Consider the following 18,943-nt stretch of genomic DNA (forward strand, 5'->3'; position numbering starts at 1 on the left):
GTCATATATCTTTGAGATTCTTTTTCTAACTTTATGATATCGTTTTCTAATTGATCTATTTCTGCTGTGTATTCCTTCTTAATTTTAGATTATAATCTGACCCCTTAAATATGCTTTCATCGCTTCCCATAATACAACTTTATCCTCAACTGAATGTAAATTTGTATCCAAAAAAAATTGAATTTGTTTTTTCATAAAATCACAAAAACCTTGACATTTTAATAAAATTGAATTAAATCTCCATCTATAGATCGATTCCTCCTTATCCATCATTATCATTGTCATTGTCAAGGGGGAATGATCTGACAGTATTCTTGCTTTATATTCCACACTTTTCACTCTATCTTGAATATTTTTTGATAATAAAAAAAACAATCCTTGAGTAATTTTTGTCTATTTGAATAAAATGAATAATCTCTTTCTCTTGGATAAATTTTTCTCCATATATCAATCAGGTTTAAATCTTTCATTAATGATAAAGTTAGTTTTATTACTTTTGATTTTGTAGCAACTTTAGTTGATTTATCCAAAACTGGATCTAAACAAAAATTAAAATCTCCACCTATTAATATTTTATCATGTGCATCAGCCAAGTTCAAAAAAACTTCTTGTATGAATTGTGCATCATTTTCATTTGGTGCATAAATGTTCATAAAAGTCCATAATTCTGAAAAAAATTGACAATGTATAATCACATATCTCCCCACAGAATCAATTATTACACTTTGTATTTTAATTGGTAAAGATTTATTAACCAAAATTGCAACTCCTCTCAATTTTGAATTAAATGAAGCTGCAATGACACTTCCAACCCAATCTCTCTTTAATTTCTTGTGTTCTGTTTCTGTTAAATGTGTTTCTTGTAAAAAAGCTATATCTCCTTTCATTTTCTTAATATATGTTGAAACTCTTTTTCTTTTCACAGGTCCATTAATTCCATTAACATTAAAACTTAAAAAATTAAGTAAATTAATCATTCATAATACCTTGGGAACTCTTTAAAATTCTCCATGTTGCTATGAGTCTCTCCCCAACCATCCAGGCAAAAAAGAAGAAAAATAGAAGAAAGATAACTAATATATAAGAAAAAAAAACAAAATACCCCCCCCCACTAATGTTGCGAATAAAAAGAACATATTACCCCCCCCCATTTTACGGGTCATGGCAATCGCCATGATTGTACACGTGAAACTTGCAGACATCAATCAGGAGCTCCTCCAGCTCCCCCGCAAAAAAAAGAAAATAATTAATGTCTTTACTCCCAATTAATACTCCTCGACTTTTTTTTTCTTATAAACGTCCGTCAAGTCCAACCTTGTTTCAGTCTTCATCATTAGTCCATTTCATTTCTATAATTCTTTACTCCTCTTCGTGGACATCAGGTAATTCTTGTACAAATTTCTCTGCTTTCCGGTAGTCAATGAAAAATCTTCTTTCTTCGTTATCCAGAAAAATTATAAATTTTGCTGGGTGGCTCAATAAAAATTTATCGTCCTTTTCCCTTAAAGATTTTTTCACTGGATTAAATTCCTTCCGCCTCTTCAGAAGATTGTAACTTATGTCTGGATTAAAAAAAAACTCTTTTCCCTTCTATTATCAATGGCCCATTTCTCTTTTTAGCACCTTGAGTAGCTGCCTTCAAGATCATTTCTTTATCTTGGTACCTTAAGCATTTTATCAAAATTGATCTTGGATTTTGATCTTGTTGAGGTCTTGGTCTTAAAGCTCTGTGTGCTCTTTCAATTTCAATTACTTGGCTTCCTTCTTTCATTTCCAAAATTTTTGGAATCCATTCTTGAAAGAATTTTATTGGATTTTCTCCCTCTGTACCTTCCATAAGACCAACAATTTTGATATTATTGCGTTTACTGGAGTTTTCAAGCGCATCTATTTTTTCCAACATCCGTTTTCTTTCTATTGTCCAGGCAAGATTATTGTCTTCTATCTTATCTATTCTTTCAGTGTTTTCTTCAACTTTTACTTCCTTAACTTTATTATCCATCTTCTTTTGTTTTTCCACCACATTATCGAGTGTATTCTGCATCTTTATTATATCTGTTTTTATAGCTTTTAATTCATTCGTCATATATATATCAGGATATCTTTTATGTTTCCTTTAATCTCCTCCTTCTTTTCCTCTTCTTCTTCCTCTGAATTTCCCAAAGAGTCTGATTCTACTTCCGATTCACTTCCAGTCATAGTTGGGATTTGTAGTTTTGTTAATATCTGTTCATGCATATTTCCGCGCATGCGTCGTTCTTGCCGTTTCTTCTTAGAGACCGCCGACATTGCTGCAACTTCCTGTCCCGCATCATCAGAAGTGCCATGCACTTCGCCGGGAGGAGATCCAACTTGAGTCCGAGGCTTCGCCGAGACGGTTAGGCCTTTTTCCCCGCCGATTTGCGCAGTCTTTGAAGTAGTAGCTTTCTTCTGTTTCGGTTTAGGAGCCATATCAAAAGATAATCCTGAGTTGCTTATAAATAGTTTCTAGTAGGTATTTGTTAACTCTTCTTCATTTAAACCTTATTTCATTACTTTTTACGAGGGAGCTGGATTCCCAACGTCTCGATCCTACGTCATCACATGATGCCCCCCCCCCACTACAGTACTGAGAGTCTTTCACATCATCGTTGGCCTGGTCTGCCCCTCACTGCAGTATTACTGGAGTGTCGTACAATCTCAGTATGGTTTATCCTCCCCCCGCCCCCCACTCCCCACTGCATCACTAAGGGAGAGTCACATTACCCTCGGTCTGGTCTGCCCTCTCAAAGCACTGGAACTGTCCTAGAGATCCCAGGAGCAGAGTGTAACCACCACCAACCCCAGCAAACTGATCCCTGCCAGCATCCCAGTGCTGCCCACACAACCTTCTCCGGACCAACTAATAATCTGCTGGAGGAGCTCAGTGGGCCAAGCAGCATCTGTGGGAGGAAAGAAATTGTTGATGGGAGGGGGGTGTGGGGCAGTTTGCAATTACAGGCCTGGATCTGAGGGGGGAGTGAAGGACAGTTGTCACCTCGGGTGGGAAGGTGAAGGGCAGATTTTACCTGGTGTGGAAAAGGAAGGGGTTCCACTGCTGCAACTCACCTACTGCTGTCGTTACTTTGAGTAAGTAGCCCTCCAGCTGAATGGAGAAGTTTTGACCCTGATGGGGCAGAGCGATCTTCACCCCATCCTTCTTCACAGTCAGGTGCTGAAGCAAGCTGACGGTCCCCGTGTTCAGCACCAGGTCGATTGACCGGGTCCAAGAGTAGGCCTGTGTGCGCCGAGCGTCGTTCTCCACAAGCACCTGGAAACTGGCAGCACGGGAGCAGTCCTTCACCAGAACATACTGGCACGTCCCTTGGAAGTTAAAGGCCCTTCCGTCAAAGGTGTTATAATGGGGGTCACCGAACACTGTACAGACGCCGGGTTCTGTGTGAACATAAACACACGGTCAGCCTGGTTCAGCGCCTCGACAGATCATTGTCCAGAGACAGGAATGATGGGACGGCACAGCAGCACATTGCTTTACAGTGTCAGCTTTTAATGATTGAGGGTTAATTCCCACTGCTGCCTATAAGGAGTTTGAGCTTTTCCTCCAGGTGCTCCAGTTTCCTCCCACATTCCAAAGACGTAGGGTTAGGGTTAGTGAGTTGTGGACATTGAATGTTGCCACTTGAAGCATGGGGACCCTTGTAGGCTGCCCAGCCCAATCCTCGCGGATTTAACGCAAATGATGCATTTCATTGTATGCTTCAATGTACATGTTAAACATCTGTGACCCCCTCTTTAATCCTTAATTATGGCCTCAGCACAGGTTGGACCCAGAGATTGGCCCATAACAGCCCAGCCTCAGTGACTGGGTGGGGCCAGAGGTTGAGATACAAAACACATCAATTGTTTTCAGTAGACATCATAAACGGAAATACTGAGTTGGTAATGAGGAAGTGATTGGTGGGAAAGTTTGGAACTAGTGTGTGTGATGTGGTTTCAGATGGTGCTCCATCTGGGGGATGTATAAACATGAATATGTGATCCTGAGGTATTTGTGGATTAAAAAGACAAGAAAAGGGAAACAAGTAAATGGGGTCTGTTTGGAGCAGTGGGTGGGAAGTGGAATTCTACAGGGATCTGTGCTGGCTGGCAGTCCAGATGTTCAGGGCTCATTTCATCTGTTCAGACTGTCAAAGTGTAGCACGTGGGGACTAGAAAGGGTTACAGTGTCCGGAAGCACTGTAGGGGCCAGTGGGGGTTACTGGGGGAGCATAGGGATCAGAGGGTTTATAGAAATGGGGAGAGGATTAGGGGCCGAAAGGGTTAGAGAGACCAGAAGGGGGATAAGGGCCAGAGATAGGAAGGGTGTAGGGGCTGGAAGGGATAACAGAGATGGGGGTGAGTCAGGTATGAAGTATAAAAGTGTTCATGTCCACGAGAGGTTTGCACTCACTTTCAGTACAAATTGCACAGCACCCATTCCTGTTGATGGTCTTTCCCTGTGGGTGAAACACATTGGTCAGTACATAGATCACAGTTAATTGTGGGATCTGCACTTTACCGGGGGAGACGGTACTTTCTGTCCAGCTTCGAGAACACGTCGACTAATTCACACGAGTGGATCAAGGACATAAAATCTGTCCGGAAGATCGTTCAGAGCTGTGCAGTCTGAGTGGAAACACAAGGGCTTTGATCTGACATTTTAACTGTCTCCACAGACACTGTCTAGCCTGCTGTGTGTCACCTTCAGGTTCAGATTTTGGCATTTTACATCGTCTACCTTGGCACTTTGTCTGTCATATTCAGGTCTCTGCCGGGGAGGGGTCATGACCACTGACTAGGCAGCTGGGGAACACCCGGAGTGGAACATTCACTGCGATGAGCATAAGCCCCAGCATGGAGCAGGTGTGTTGAAGGGCATGTTCCCTGCTGCACTCAGACTGTCCTGCACTCAAGTGCCAAGTACTGGAAGGAAATGTTTCTATGTCTGACTGGAAATCAAATCTTCACCTCTGGACAGGCAGTGCAGGGCTCAGCACCAGACACAGAACTGGGTGTCAGTGTGCGAAGGACAACTCAGATAGTCTGAGCGCAGCACTGCGTAAACACTAGATACAATGAGGAAGAAATGGTCTCATATACACACTGGACACAACGAACCCATACAGGGCACTGTGCACTGGATACACATTAAGCCCAGTGTGGTTAGGTGGCACTGTAAACATTACACTGGACACTGCACTCACTCACCACTGGACAATCCTTGACTGGGGGACACTCCTTCCTCCGACATTCTGTCACTCCCTTTTTACACACACACAGCGAGCAGTTAACTGCTGACCACATTTCTCCATCCTGCAGCAAAGGATCAGGAAAGACAGTGCTGGATTAGAACCACCTTCTCAGGATCAAACTTCTAAACCACATCACCACCTGTGCATGTTCCAATAAAGACAGCCCTTGGGTCCTGTAAAACCTTAGCCCATTTCTGTCACCTGTGGGTGCAGCAGGTGCTCCCCCTGAACAGGCTCACCCATCCAGCTGGTCAGGGTGTCCCACACCACAACCACAATTCTTTGCCCAACTGCTGGGTTCCACTGCTTAACTCTGTGTCCTGGGGCCAAGGCTGAGATCCAGAGATACAAGACCCAAGAAATCTTTGGGCTAAATACATCAGTTCCCTATTCCTTTCCAGAAACTCTACAATGTCAGAGTTCCAAAGAAAAAATAGGGACAGTGGTTCCCATTCTAGACCAGAATATGGAGAAAACAAGACGACCAGTGGAAAACAGGAAGCTCCATTGGGAAGAGTCTGGAGGTGTGGTTACCACATGCTTGGACAACACTAATGGATGATCAGGCTGTACCAACACTGATGGCGTCAGTCCACCTACAATATCACTGCTCTAATTGATTACTACCCCATGAGGGGTCCAGGGAGAGGTAGCACCTCTGGTGTAGGGCTTGTTGGGTCCACTCTGGGGTAGCTCACTAAGCTTTGGTCCCCACCGGTCACACAGATCTCACCTGTGGCTCCAAGTAGCTGTCTGCAGCAGCCACACCCCATTTCACCACTTTGACAGGTGATGGTAACCAATGGGCCTATTACACCAGTGAGATAGGGACATGCCTGTCCTAGCATGCAAAATCGGCTCCAGATCAGATCCAGTGGCTCTGCAACACCCTGTGGAATCGAAGCCATGACAAGGCATTACTGTCGTCATGGTCATCTACTACAACCAAGGAACACCTCAGTTGTGATGCTTGTTCATACCACTGGATCCAGACTTCTGGGGTCAAGCAAGTGGAACTGCCCCAGTACAACAGCTTTTCCACTTTAAAAACTCTCCCACACAGGTTTCCTGTCACCACCGGACACGAGAGACAACCACCACCCTATGGGGGTGAGTACTGGTGTCTGTGACAGCACTCACCTTGTAGACCCTGTTCCCAACTCGACAAAGTTTGAACTGCTCAGCGGAAATGTGGGACAGACATTCCTCACAGCACTGCCCTCGATCCCGGCAGGACCCGGGGGGAGAACAGTGCTTCCTGCAGATTACGCTGGAATCCTGTGTGAAAACAAGTGTGTCAACAAACTCCAGAATCAGAAACATGCCTCTGACTGTCACAGCAAAAAAATCTGCAAGATTTTATTAACAGGCACGTTAACTAAAGCAACAGCAGGGGTCACTCCACACTCAAAGACCAGCTACTCAACAGGATCACAGCTGGTCTTTGCTCAATCCCACTTCCCCACATGAAACTAACACCCCCAAAATCCACCAATCTGTGGTGCATGCTAGTCTGCACCATGAACACATCGAGTACCAACCCATGCCGTAAACACACAGACCGAATCTGCTGAACCTTCAGCTCCTGGGACACAGAGTTCTGAAGATTCACAGAAGAAGCTGTTTCAGATAACCAGTGTCTTTCTTGAGCATGGCCCCAGTCCTTGTTATCAGTCCAGATACACAGCCTCCTGGGATCAAGTCCAGCCATGAGCCACAGTGGCCCTGGGTGTTGGGTGCGGAGGTGCGTCGGGATTGAACCTGGCTCTCTGAAGTTGTGGCCTAACAAGTGCATGGTTGACTGTACCCTCTGCAAAAGCCAGCTGGACCTCTGCAGCACCCACCCCTCTCTTCCTTATACAGAGGCCAACTGTTCCAATATCCCTTAGATGTCTGGACACACCAAGGCAAAAAGTGGCCATGGTGTGTGGACTTGTTGGGTTTATAAGTCTTATCTCCTCTGAGTGTCAGTCAGGAAAACTGACCAGAGGACACCAGATCTAGGTCAAAGACTTAGTTCCCACCCTAACATGAATCCTCAGCACCCTTAGACTAAGATCACGGCTTCTCCCAATCCCATCTCTCCCACATCCCTTCTCTTGTCCTGATGCTATCTTTTCCGATCCAAATTCTCCCATTCACAATCACCTGTCTCCTGATCCCACCTCTCTCAATCTAATCTCTCAGATACTCATATCTCTCCCCCCAACACTCCTAACTCTCCCACCTGTCTTTCCTACCCCTATCTCTCTCCCCAGACACCTCCATCTCAGCCACCTTCAACTTTCAGCCCTCCACCATGTCCCTACTCCACCATCTAGTGATGCAGACACCAGGCTGTTTTCCATCTGCCCAGTGCTGACAGGGAGGATGTAACTGCAGCCACTCCACTCTCCATGCGATAGTATGCTTGTCTTCACTTACCTTGCACACACACGAGGTGCAGTTATCATAGGCAATCGAGGTTTGATGCTCGTAGACCTTACTGTGAAACAAGCAGCTCCTGGCACTCAGGTCAAACACCCGTCTCTGACCTGCAACAAGGCAAAAGCATGCAGCACGTTACAGGAAGGACTCACGCCCACCTTGCTTCCAGATTGAAGGGATGGCCCTCACAGAGACCAACTGCTTCTAGAGTATGTGGCACGGACTGTTCGGCTCGTCTGCTCTGTGCCGAGATTTCCTCTCCACCCAGGGTTTCTGCCCTGCCTTCATCTCCCCAATTAGAATCTTGCTCCTTGGTCCTCTAGAGAAGGCTGTTCTGTCTAACCTTCTCCTTGGTTACATCCTTAGTGTCTCCACGGAGTAATCAGTTGAACCACGCGTTGTGCCCTTGAGTTACCCAATGTTACTCAATAAATCTTTCCTTCAGCACAAGTGGACTTTACGCTGTGAAAATTGAATTCACTCACCAAAACACCGGGGGCAACACATTCCAGCTGGCACTCGGCTGAGGTGATGCGGGCAGGAGAGAATGGGACAGACCTCACGGACACAGTGCAATGCGCCACCCTGTACACAAACAGAGACCACAACATCAACACTTCTCCATACCGTCAGGGCCAGACTGTACAAGGTCAGTGAGAGGGATGACAGAATGACCTCTGGGCCTGGTGCATGGGCTGTGAGTTGAGACAGATGTACCAGTGCAGAAGAATCTGCTGGAACAGGACACAGAGCGGGGAGAGCACATCCCGTGAAGACAGCTGTCACAGCGGGAGCTTGCTGTGTGGCCTCGGGAGCCAGGAAGCTCAACCAACACGGGTTTAAGGTAGAACCAGGGAGGTGGGAAGGGTACGTTTCATGTTTCAGAAGGACAGACAGTAAAAGAAAGGAGGTAGGTAGCTATATTCATGAAGGATGAGATTGGTATTGAGGAATGATGGGGAACTACAGCATTAAAATTCCATCTGAAGCAGAATCAGTGTGAGCCAAAGGGGAAAATGGTGAGGGCGAGTGGGATATTGGCCACTGACAGGTCAGTGTCTGGTATGTAACACTGTGCCCTGTCCCACAGGGCAGTCAGGATGTAACCTAGCTTCCAGGACAGGATAATGTTCATCTGGAGCAGCAGACACGGGCTCACCGCTGGACTTAGAGGAGTTGCATGTTGCTCCATTACAGGGTGTGCCCACAGTAAAGCAACACAGGGCTTTGAGGCCCCGTGATCCCAGCTCTGTCTCAGGAACAGAGGACTGAGGGAAAGGTCAAACCTGCCGTAAAATGGTGCAACATTCCCACTGATTCCTGGTAACCCCGGCCTGTGACTATTCAGTGTGTGGAACCGTCTTTGGGATGGGATTGAGAGCATCAAGTCCCAATTGTGCATATACAGAGATCCTGGGTAAGGCACAGGAGAAGAGCACCAACCTCACAAACCCCTTCCCATAGGAGGCAGGCTATAGTGTAATGACATGGGGTACAGTGCAGCAACACGAGATACAATGCAATAAAATGGGGTACTGTGTAAAGAAAGATACAGTGTAAATGGAAAACAGTGCAATGACACAGGGTACAGCTTAGTGAAATGGGGTCAATGTCATGAAGTAGGGCACATTGCAATGAAATCGGATACAGATAATGAAGCAGGGAACAATGTAATGACATGGTATACAATGTAATAAAATGGGGTACAGTGTAATGACTTGTGGCACAATGTAATGAAATGGGGTGAAGTGTCATATAATAGGGTACAGTGTAATGAAACAAGAAACAGTTCAATGAAATGGGATACAGTGTAATGAAAGAGGTACATGTAATGAAATGAGAAACTGCAATGAAGTGGGGTACAGTGTATTGAAATGTGGTATGGTGTAATGAGAAGGGGTATAGTGTAATGAATGACATGGGGTTCAGTGTAATGTACAGTTTAGTGAAATGCAATGCAGTGCTATGTAATAGGGTACAGTGTAATACAAAGGGGTACATTAATGAGCCTGCAGTAATGGATTCCTCAAGGAGAAGCAATTATAGCTCACATGGCTTCAAACTCAGTTGTTAAGTTGGGCAGAGCAATGGCAGATGGAATTTAATCCAAATATGAGGTAATGCAGGGAACAGAGAGTTGGGGAAAATGGGGTGCTTGGAGGGAATAGGAGGTCAGGAGGAAGAGGTTCAGGTGGGATGGAGAGCTGGAGGCAGGAGCTAGAGATCTAACTTGGTTACTAATGCGAGCTTCTACCAATGCAACACTTGTCCACCTGTCCCCTGCAGCACTTTGCCAACTGTGTGTGGGTCAATAATCTTCCTCGGGGCTCCCGGGGAGCTGATGCGCTCGCCAGATTCCCCAGTCACACTCACCGTGCAGGAACATTTAATACAACGGTCTCCATCTGGATAGAATTGTTCCCCTTCCTGGTAGTGGTGTCCACCAAACTCACAACCTGGAGTCAAACAAAGAGTCATTGGGTCAGTCAGCAATCATCCCGAGTTGACCTAGTAACAACCTGGTAATGACCTGGAGATGACCCAGTTACGACCCAATGGGGAAGAGCTCAAGCTGAGGTTGCAGAGAGTGGGGCCATCTCACAGCCAGAACCCCAGACCCCACCTCCCCAGGTGGAATGGTGGTCACAGCAGAAACCTGTTCACTTTGCCCCACCACAGGACTAACCCTCTCGACAGCTCTTTCTGCAACAGGCCCTGCCCTCAGACCCACAGTTTCCTCCCTCTATTCTAAAGACCCTCTCCCACGGCCACAAGCTCCTCCCCCAGATACAAAAGCCAGCAGGGCCCTCCCATATACCATAAAACCCGCCCACTGATGCACGCTCCTCCCAGAACCCCTCCTCCAGACTTGAAGATACTGACACAAGCTGCCCTTTGCCTCCTGAAGTCTGCAAGCCAGACTTTCCCTCATACAGCAGCCACTCACCCGGACACACTGGGCAGCAGCCATGCCCGGGCTGGACGGGATGCTTGCAGTGGACCACACACAGCACTTCTGACTCAGTAATAACACCCTCCTGCAGGCGGAAATGACAAACAGAGCATCAGCTCAGCTCATGACAGTGGCAGGTCCCCACACTGGCACAGGCACTCCCTCAACACTCACTGAGTCCCTACGGTCAAATCCTGGTGACGGTGACTACAAGAGCATGTCAGGGGCTGCAGCTCCTCGATGAGTGACTCACCTTCACACTCCCCTTACCCCTTCCCACAGTTCGATGGCAACTGAATGGTACCAAGGAGGTCTCCATCCATGGCCACACCCTGACAGATCGGCTGAAGTGCTACAGGCACAGATCTAAAGCTCTGATTGCCCAGTCATATCTGCCTCCCTCACATTCCTGTGAGCCTAATGGATGCTGAGACGATGCATTAACAACCTTGGGCTTCAGTAACCTTGGAATTACGTCAGGTTAGTTAGTCTGGTACAGCTATGGCCATTTTGAACCCAGTCCCAGATGCTGGAGAGGCTGTGCAAGGCAGGCTGAACTGGGAACAGTTTCTTTAAACCTGGAGCCACAGTCAGTCCATTTTTATTCTTATTCTATTTTAAATCTAAGGTTTGGGCCAAATGTGGGTAAACGGAACTAGCCTAGGTGGGAATCTTGGCTGGCATGGACCAGTTGGGCCGAGGGACTGCCATATGTCTTGAACTTGTCAAAGGTCTTGACTCGCACACAGGCCAGGCCAGGGAGGGATGGCGGGTTTTCTATCCTCGATGACAGACAGGATGTTACAACATCCAGATGCTTTGTGGTTGCTATTATTCTTCTTTTAAGCTGCATATTTATTCATTCATGAAAGATACATTTCTCAGGAGCTGTGATGGATTTAAACACATCTCTGGGTTACCAATATCTTCACAACTCCACTACAGTCCCTTTCCCAGTCACCACAAACCCTGCATCTCCTATTTGATGTCAACATCCCAAGCTCCAAAGCTTGTTTCTTCCTGCATCATGAGCAGTACTGCAGGGGAGGGGCACACATCCTTCTGGGCACAACATCACTCCCAGATTCAGGAGCATTCGTGGAGGTCAAGAGTCTCCATGCTAATGGAAGGGGAGAAGAGGATGGTAAACTTTCAACAGACCATCTTTTGGGTTGATGGGTGTGTCACCTCCAGAAACTAAATGGACAAGGCCTCTACTCTCCATGGTAGAAAGTTGACCTCATGGAAGCCTGAGGGTTCAGAATAATCAGAATATGGTAAATAGAGGAGAAGGAGCCTCCCTGCTATTGTGGACCTTGGAAAAGCAGTGATTCAAAAGTAGGCAACCATCATTAAAGACCCTCACCACACAGGACATGTCCTCTTCTCATTATTACCATAAGAGATGATTACAAGAGCTTCAAGACTCACACATAACATTTTAGAAACAGCTTCCCCTCCTTCCATCAGAGCTTTGAGTTGTCCATGAACCCATCAACAGTACCTCGCTTTTCTTCTTCTGCACGTTTTAATTTAAACTTTTTGTAATTTTTTAAGTCTTGCGCTGTGCTACTGCCACACAAGAACTATGACATATGTCAATGATAATGATTCTGGTATTCCTCAGAGACTTCTCTCTGCACAAATGCCGCTTGACCTAGCAGTTTCTGTTTTATCTCATATCCTTGGACTCACTTTACACCGCATGCTGTCGGAGCAGTACTGCCAGGATAATCAGGGACACGACCCACCCAGCCAACACACTTTTTGTCCCTCTTCCCTCCGGGAGAAGGTTCAGGAGCTTGAAGATTTGTAAGGCCAGTTTTGGGAACAGCTTCTTTCCAACTGTGATAAGACTGCTGAACAGATCCTGACCCGGATCTGGGCCGTATCTTCCAAATATCCGGACCTGACTTGCACTACCTTACTTTCCCTTTTCTTTTTTCTAATTATGATTTATAATTTAATCTTTTATTATATTTACCTCGATTTGTACTCCAGGGAGCACGAAGCACAGAATCAAATATCGCTGTGATGATTGTACGCTCTATCAATTGTTTGGTGATAATAAAGTATTCTCAGTATCAGTAGGTATTTTGTCCAGCTTGTAGTCAGAACTAGGGCCTAGCCTCGGGATAGGGGAGCAGCAGTGTGGGGCTGGAAAGGGGGTCATGAAGTTTGGAAACTGTGGAGTCACTGAGTTCACTTAGAGATGTGTTGATTTCTGGATAGGGAGTGGAAGGATAGAGAATTAGTGCAGGAAGATGGGACTGAGATAGGCTACAAATGGAGGAGTGCGGTGAGGGGAACTCCTCCTGCTCTCCTGCTCAACTCCATAGTCACTCAATCCTTGATGACAACTGTTGAGTAGCACTCTGGATAGTGTAGAAGGTTGTCAAAGGATACAGTGGGATATAAATACTTTGCAAATATGGATGAAAAAATGGCAGGTAGAGTTTAATCCAGCCAAACGTAAGGTACTGCACTTTGGGAGATCAAATGTAATCAGACAGTACACAATTAATGGCAGAATCCTTAACAGTGTTGATGAGCAGAGGACCCTTCGTGTCCAATCCATAGCTCCATGGCTACATGGGCTGTTAAGGTGCTACCAAAGGGATATGCATGCTTGCCTTTATCAGTCAAGGCAATGAGTTCAAGAGCTGGGAAATTGTTTTGCAGCTTTATAAAACAATACTTTGAAGTATGGCATTCAATTCTGGTCACGCCATTATAGAGAAGATGTGGAGGCTTTGAAGAAGAGGCAGAGGATTCAGCTTGCTGCCTAGATTAGAGGGCATTCGCTATCAAGAGAGGCTGGACAAACTTGAGCTGTTATCTCTGCAGCAGTGGAGGTTGAAAGGAGACCAGACAGAGGTCTGTAAGATTATGAGAGGCATAGACAGAGTAGACAGCCTGTATCTTTTTTACCAGGGTCAAAACGTCTAATACCAAAGAGTAGGCATTTAAGGTGAGAGAGGGGAAGTGCAAAGGAGATGTGTGTAGGCAAGTTTTCCTTTTACACTGAGAGTGATTGAACCTAGAATGTGCTGCCAGAGGTGGTTGTGGAGGCAAACACTATAGATGCATTTACGAGAATAGAGGAATATTGAAATTGTGTAAGCAGAAGGGATTGTTTTAGTGAAGTGTATAATTACTAGATAATTTCGTTTGGCACATTGTAGGCCAAAGACCCCGTTCTGGTGCTGTACTAAGTCTATGTCTCACTGGGGAGGCAGCATTCTGACAAAACTTCTGCATTACGATTCACATTTCCTGGCCTGCGATCACCGGCAGGCCACAGACAGATTACGTACCTGACAGGTCCGGGTCAAGCAGGGTTTGGAGGGGACAAGCCAGTCTTCAGAGCTGTTGTACACCTTCCCATCCAAGACACACTCTGCAGAGAGACAAAGACTGGTGGAGGTGAAGATTGGTTGAGATCATAAGGTGATGACCCACCTTCCTCAGCACCTTCTAAGAACCATACCCAATGGGAGGCCATTCAGCCCACCTTAGAACTACTTAGGCTTACTCATAGCCCTCTATTTTTCTAAGCTCCATGTATCCATCCAGGAGTCTCTTAAAAAACCCTATCATTTCCACCTCCACCATCGGCAGCCCATTCCACGCACTCACCACTCTCTGAGTAAAAGGTTTACCACTGACATCTCCTCTGTATGTACTTCCAAGCACCTTAAAACTACGCCCTCTTTTATTGCTTCAATAAACTCCTGTCTCCTTATGCCCTTTGTCACCACCCTTCCCTCTACAGGACTGCCCTAGTCTCTCCTTAGATCTGCAGCTCTCATGCTGGGACCACTCCTGTAGATCTCACCTCCCCCCTACAGGACCATCTACTGGTGATATTTTCATCATCTGTGTCAATGTAAACATTTGGTGGCTTGATTTCTGCAAAGATGGACCAATGTCAGCAGGGACCAAAATCCAGAAGCCCTGTCAGTGGTTCTGTATCACTGGAGGTTGACTGGAAGGATAGCTGAAAACAAGGGGTTAAATTAGAGATAAGGCCAAGGGGTGATCTGAGCACAGTTTTCATGTTGTTGCACGCGCACGTGCGTGTGCGTGTGAGAGAGAGTCAATGCGCTTGCAAGAGTGACTAAATGAGTCTGTGCCTTTTTCAGAGAGAGACAGACAGCTGCTGCTTCAGGGTCTAGGTCTACATGCCTGACAGAGGTGAAAGGTGTTCAGTCCAGTCCCAACTCAGTGAGAGTTTGGGGACACAAATCATTCTCGGATAAATTGACGGACTACATCTTGAGCAAAAACACAGGCTTCAGACAAGCCCACAGATCATGTAACAGATGCATAGACAGGTGTACAGTCACACAGACAGGTACACGGACACAGAGACAGGTGTACAGACACACAGACAGACGCAGAGACACACAGGCAGCCGTACAGACACATAGGCATGCACTCAGATACACTGACAGGCAGACCGGGGCACAGACAACAGACAGACTGTAACCTGGGAGCACCTTTGCACTTCTCACAGCAGGCTCCGGTCTGTTTGATGACGAGCGCACAGTGTTTGGGCAGTGGGGGACACTTCTCTCTGGTACATCGCACCTCTTTGTTCTGCAAAGGAAATGAACAATGAACAGGGAACTCAGAGCAGAAGGAATGTATAACAGCAGCAGCACTGGAGGAGAGGCAGGAGTGGGGAGTCCTGGGGTGTGAGGATGGACCAGGAAAAGGGGAAAGGTGAGGTGAAAGAGGCCATGGAGGACAGTAGGAGGGTCAGTAGAATAAGGGGGTGACAATGGAGGGAGGGGTGGAAGCAGGAGGGGAATGGGGATGGGGGCAGGGGTGGGATTAGGGACAAAATGCAAGGCAAGTGCCTCTTTGTTCTCTTAGAGACATGTGGTTCTTTATATTCCAGCACAGACAAAGCCTACACGGCACAGGGATTAAATTATTGTCACTAAGATTGGTCAAAATTTGTAATTTGAAAATTAGAACCTGACCAATCTTCCTGCACTGAGAGCACTGGGGTTAAATGAGGGGGAGACGTTACACACCCCCACAAGCTACTGTAAATCCCAGGAAATCTCCTGTATTGACTCTACACAAGGAATTTATGGCCAATCTTCTGGCTTAAGTACTCCAGGTTTCAGATCACAACATCGAAGAGTATTGCACAGGAACAGACCCTGGGCTCACCATGTCTATACTGACCATGATGCCAATTTAAGCTAACACCATCTGCCTGCACTTGGTTGGTACGCTTCCATTCCCTGTCTGTCTAACCACCTCTTAAATGTTGCTGTCATTTCTTCTTCCCCCATTTCCCCTGGCAATGAATTCCAGGCATCCTCTAAATCTCTTTTAAACTATCCCCCTCTCACTTTAAATGCATGACCTCTGTATTTGACGTTTCCAGTCTTGGAAAAAGACTCTGGCTATCTGCCCCAGGGGTTCTCAACCTGTAGTCCACAGACTCCTTGCTTAATGGTATTGGTCCACGGCATCAGAAAGGTTGGAAACCTGATCTACCCTGTCTACGCCTCTCATATTGACTAGGTTGCTCCTTATCTCACAGCACTCCAGAGAAAATGCCCAAGTTTGTCCAATTTCTAATACACTCAGACAACATCCTGGTAAACCTCTTCTGAATCCACTGCATCCACATATAATTTGGCAACCAGAACTGCACACAATGCTACAAACTGAATTTTCACACAGCCGCAGCATGACTTTCCAACTTTTATACTCAACATCATGTCCGATGACGGCAAGTATGCAGGTACAGCATTACCACCCTCTCTACCTGTGTTGCCACCTTCAGAAAGCAATAGACTTTCACCCCAAGATCCTTGACAAATCAGAGGGCCTAAGGCTCCTGCCATCTACTGTGTACTTTCCTCTTACATTTGTCCTTCCAAATGAAACACTTCACACTTGCCAGAATTAAATTCCATTTGCCATTTCTTCACCCATACTGTATTTCCAAGTGATCTAAATCATGCTAAATCCTTTGACAACCTTCCTTACTATCCAGAATGCTACCAATGTTTGTGTGGCCTGCAAATCTACACCTTTTTGTCCAGTAGTTCGTATACTTCCATCCTCAGGTTAAACACACCAGGCACAGAGGAGTGATCGGACTGAGGTATCTCGGAAGGGGTTATCAAACATTCCTTCCTGCAGAGGCTTGTCGAGCTCTCTTTCACACACCACAGTTTTCAGGAACCAAATGACCTCGACATTTCATTCCTCAATCTTTACAACCCAAGGCCCGTCTGCAGAAAGTATAATACAGGTACTGATCACTTCACTTCCTGCAGACAAATTAATAAAGGCTGAGTGCAGTTGATCAAAATTCCTTTGTGGTGGCATAAACCAATACTTTGGTCTGCCATTCTGCATTCTATCTTTCATGAAATCAATAACATTTAAGTCACATCTGTGTCAAATTTAGTTAATGAAGTGGCCACGGGAGAGATGGAGTTCAATAATTATACCATCTAGAGCAAGGTTCAGTCACGTATTCTATTGATGGAAAGCCAATGATTAAAGTAACAAAGTAACATGCTCTGGATTAAGGACTACATATTGATAACCAGACTCCTTGCTCCGGTTTACTACTGAAGGACAACAGCCATGATTAAGTGTTTACTGAAAGAATGGTCAGGGATTGAAGTTACTTCTTGCAAAACAAAAAATACTGCAAGCTAGAAGATTGAGAGGTTTGGGCATGTTTAACCCAGGGAGGACATCGATCTGTGAAATCTATTTCTGTTAGTTAATCCAGTTTTACTGCAAAAGCCGGATCAGAATTCTCTGCCCAAACATGGATAGCCCGTTGCCTAGGCAACATAGACCAGAGGGCCCTGGAACTGACGACTGACCTCCACCCACCTCCTCCAGCTAACAGTAGCACAGTCTGATAATCAGGGGGAAGCTACTGTCTCTGACTTGGAGTTTCCTTCATGGTAACAAGTTTGAGCTAGCCTGCCTGACACCAGCCTCCACACAAAGTAGTGGGGCCCTTTACCACTGAATCCCAATTTCCAGCTCAGCAGAGACTGTGATGTGTGCCTCTCTCTCTATGTGCAACAATGTCACAATGGCTTGGCCAATTCCATTAGCTCATTCCTGACAACACATCCCAGAGGTTGCCAAGTAGCCTCACTGATAATTTTAGATACCCACCCTCCTGCAACCACCTCCCCCATCCCACAGGTAGTCAGCTCTCCATCTTGGTCTGAGCCTGGGACAGAGCTCCCTTCATCAGTGGTGACATCGTGACCCACGCCCATGTGTAAAACCACTCTGGCTCCCTTCAGTTCCTCCATTATCTGCAGCCACAATCTCACACCTCCAGGAAAGAATGGCTCCCTTACAGTGCAAGCACCAGGACCCTGGAGAGGTGTTAGGAGGGTGGGTTGGGGACCTCAAACATCTCACAAATACAAATTATAAGCAGGGTGCTCCAGGACACTGTTCCCTCAAACGTCTACCACTGTAGGTGGGTGGTACCTCCTCCCACCCCCTGGCTCATTTGGTTTATGATGGGAAGTTGCACAGAGGACCCTCACCCTGCTGGGAGTACTGAGACTAACTGAACCAGAGGTGGCTCTGTTATCTAATGACAGAGTGAAGGGAGGCCAGAAGCTCAGTGGGTGACCCTGCCGACATCACTCACCCAGCTCATTACCACTCCACTGTCCCCTGAGTGGCAGAAACCCTATCAGGCACGTTCACTGTGCACAAGGTTTCAGCCACACTAGGCTGTGGGGAGTGTAAGTTCCTGCCAGCCTGTGAGTGTGTGGTGTAGCTGGGAAGTGGAGTAGAGCTGCAGTAGATGGTGCTGCCACTGCATTGGTGATGGTGGTGACCTGGTGAGTAGTGAACCTGGCTGTGGCAGGGTAACACGGTCCAGCCACACACAGCACCAACCTCTGTGCAGGCCACCAAACACCTGGAGGGTCAATTCCTGTAGCAACATCAGATCGTCATGCAGTGAGAGATTCCCTCACTGGTGTTATCCTCACTATCGGTGATAGCTCACCCCAAACCTCTCCAAGGCATCAAGGAATGGCAATAAATACCATCCTGTCCAAACATGGCCAGATCCTGAAAGTGAACAGAACAAACCAACCAACAGGTTTGTTTGCGCCCCACTCTCACTATCAGCTGAACTCTCAGTCAGCTGAGAGAATGGGTCAGTTTGATACCTCACCCCATTCCCAAAGAAACATAGAAACACTGCATTGAAAAGGTTTGTTGTCATTGTTTTCCGTCTGATGTCTGGGTACAAATTTCA

The 18,943-nt window shown here is 46.3% G+C and overlaps 1 protein-coding gene across 3 annotated transcripts in view; it reads right to left on the minus strand.

Annotated features, from left to right (window-relative positions):
• The window catches only part of bmper (BMP binding endothelial regulator), a 61,780-nt gene that overhangs the window by 15,024 nt on the left and 27,813 nt on the right, over window positions 1–18,943 (minus strand). For all 3 annotated transcript variants that reach the window (XM_059973549.1, XM_059973568.1, XM_059973560.1), the window contains 10 exons: window positions 15,153–15,252; window positions 13,968–14,050; window positions 10,645–10,735; window positions 10,071–10,153; window positions 8,183–8,282; window positions 7,695–7,804; window positions 6,411–6,548; window positions 5,227–5,331; window positions 4,430–4,475; window positions 3,088–3,414 (listed from right to left, as the gene is read on the minus strand). In XM_059973549.1, coding sequence (XP_059829532.1) covers window positions 3,088–3,414; window positions 4,430–4,475; window positions 5,227–5,331; window positions 6,411–6,548; window positions 7,695–7,804; window positions 8,183–8,282; window positions 10,071–10,153; window positions 10,645–10,735; window positions 13,968–14,050; window positions 15,153–15,252 — 1,183 coding nt within the window. The remainder of the gene's footprint in view (window positions 1–3,087; window positions 3,415–4,429; window positions 4,476–5,226; window positions 5,332–6,410; window positions 6,549–7,694; window positions 7,805–8,182; window positions 8,283–10,070; window positions 10,154–10,644; window positions 10,736–13,967; window positions 14,051–15,152; window positions 15,253–18,943) is intronic.

The sequence above is a fragment of the Hypanus sabinus genome, chromosome 1 (assembly GCF_030144855.1).
Source record: "Hypanus sabinus isolate sHypSab1 chromosome 1, sHypSab1.hap1, whole genome shotgun sequence".
In the NCBI taxonomy this organism is placed as follows: domain Eukaryota; kingdom Metazoa; phylum Chordata; class Chondrichthyes; order Myliobatiformes; family Dasyatidae; genus Hypanus; species Hypanus sabinus.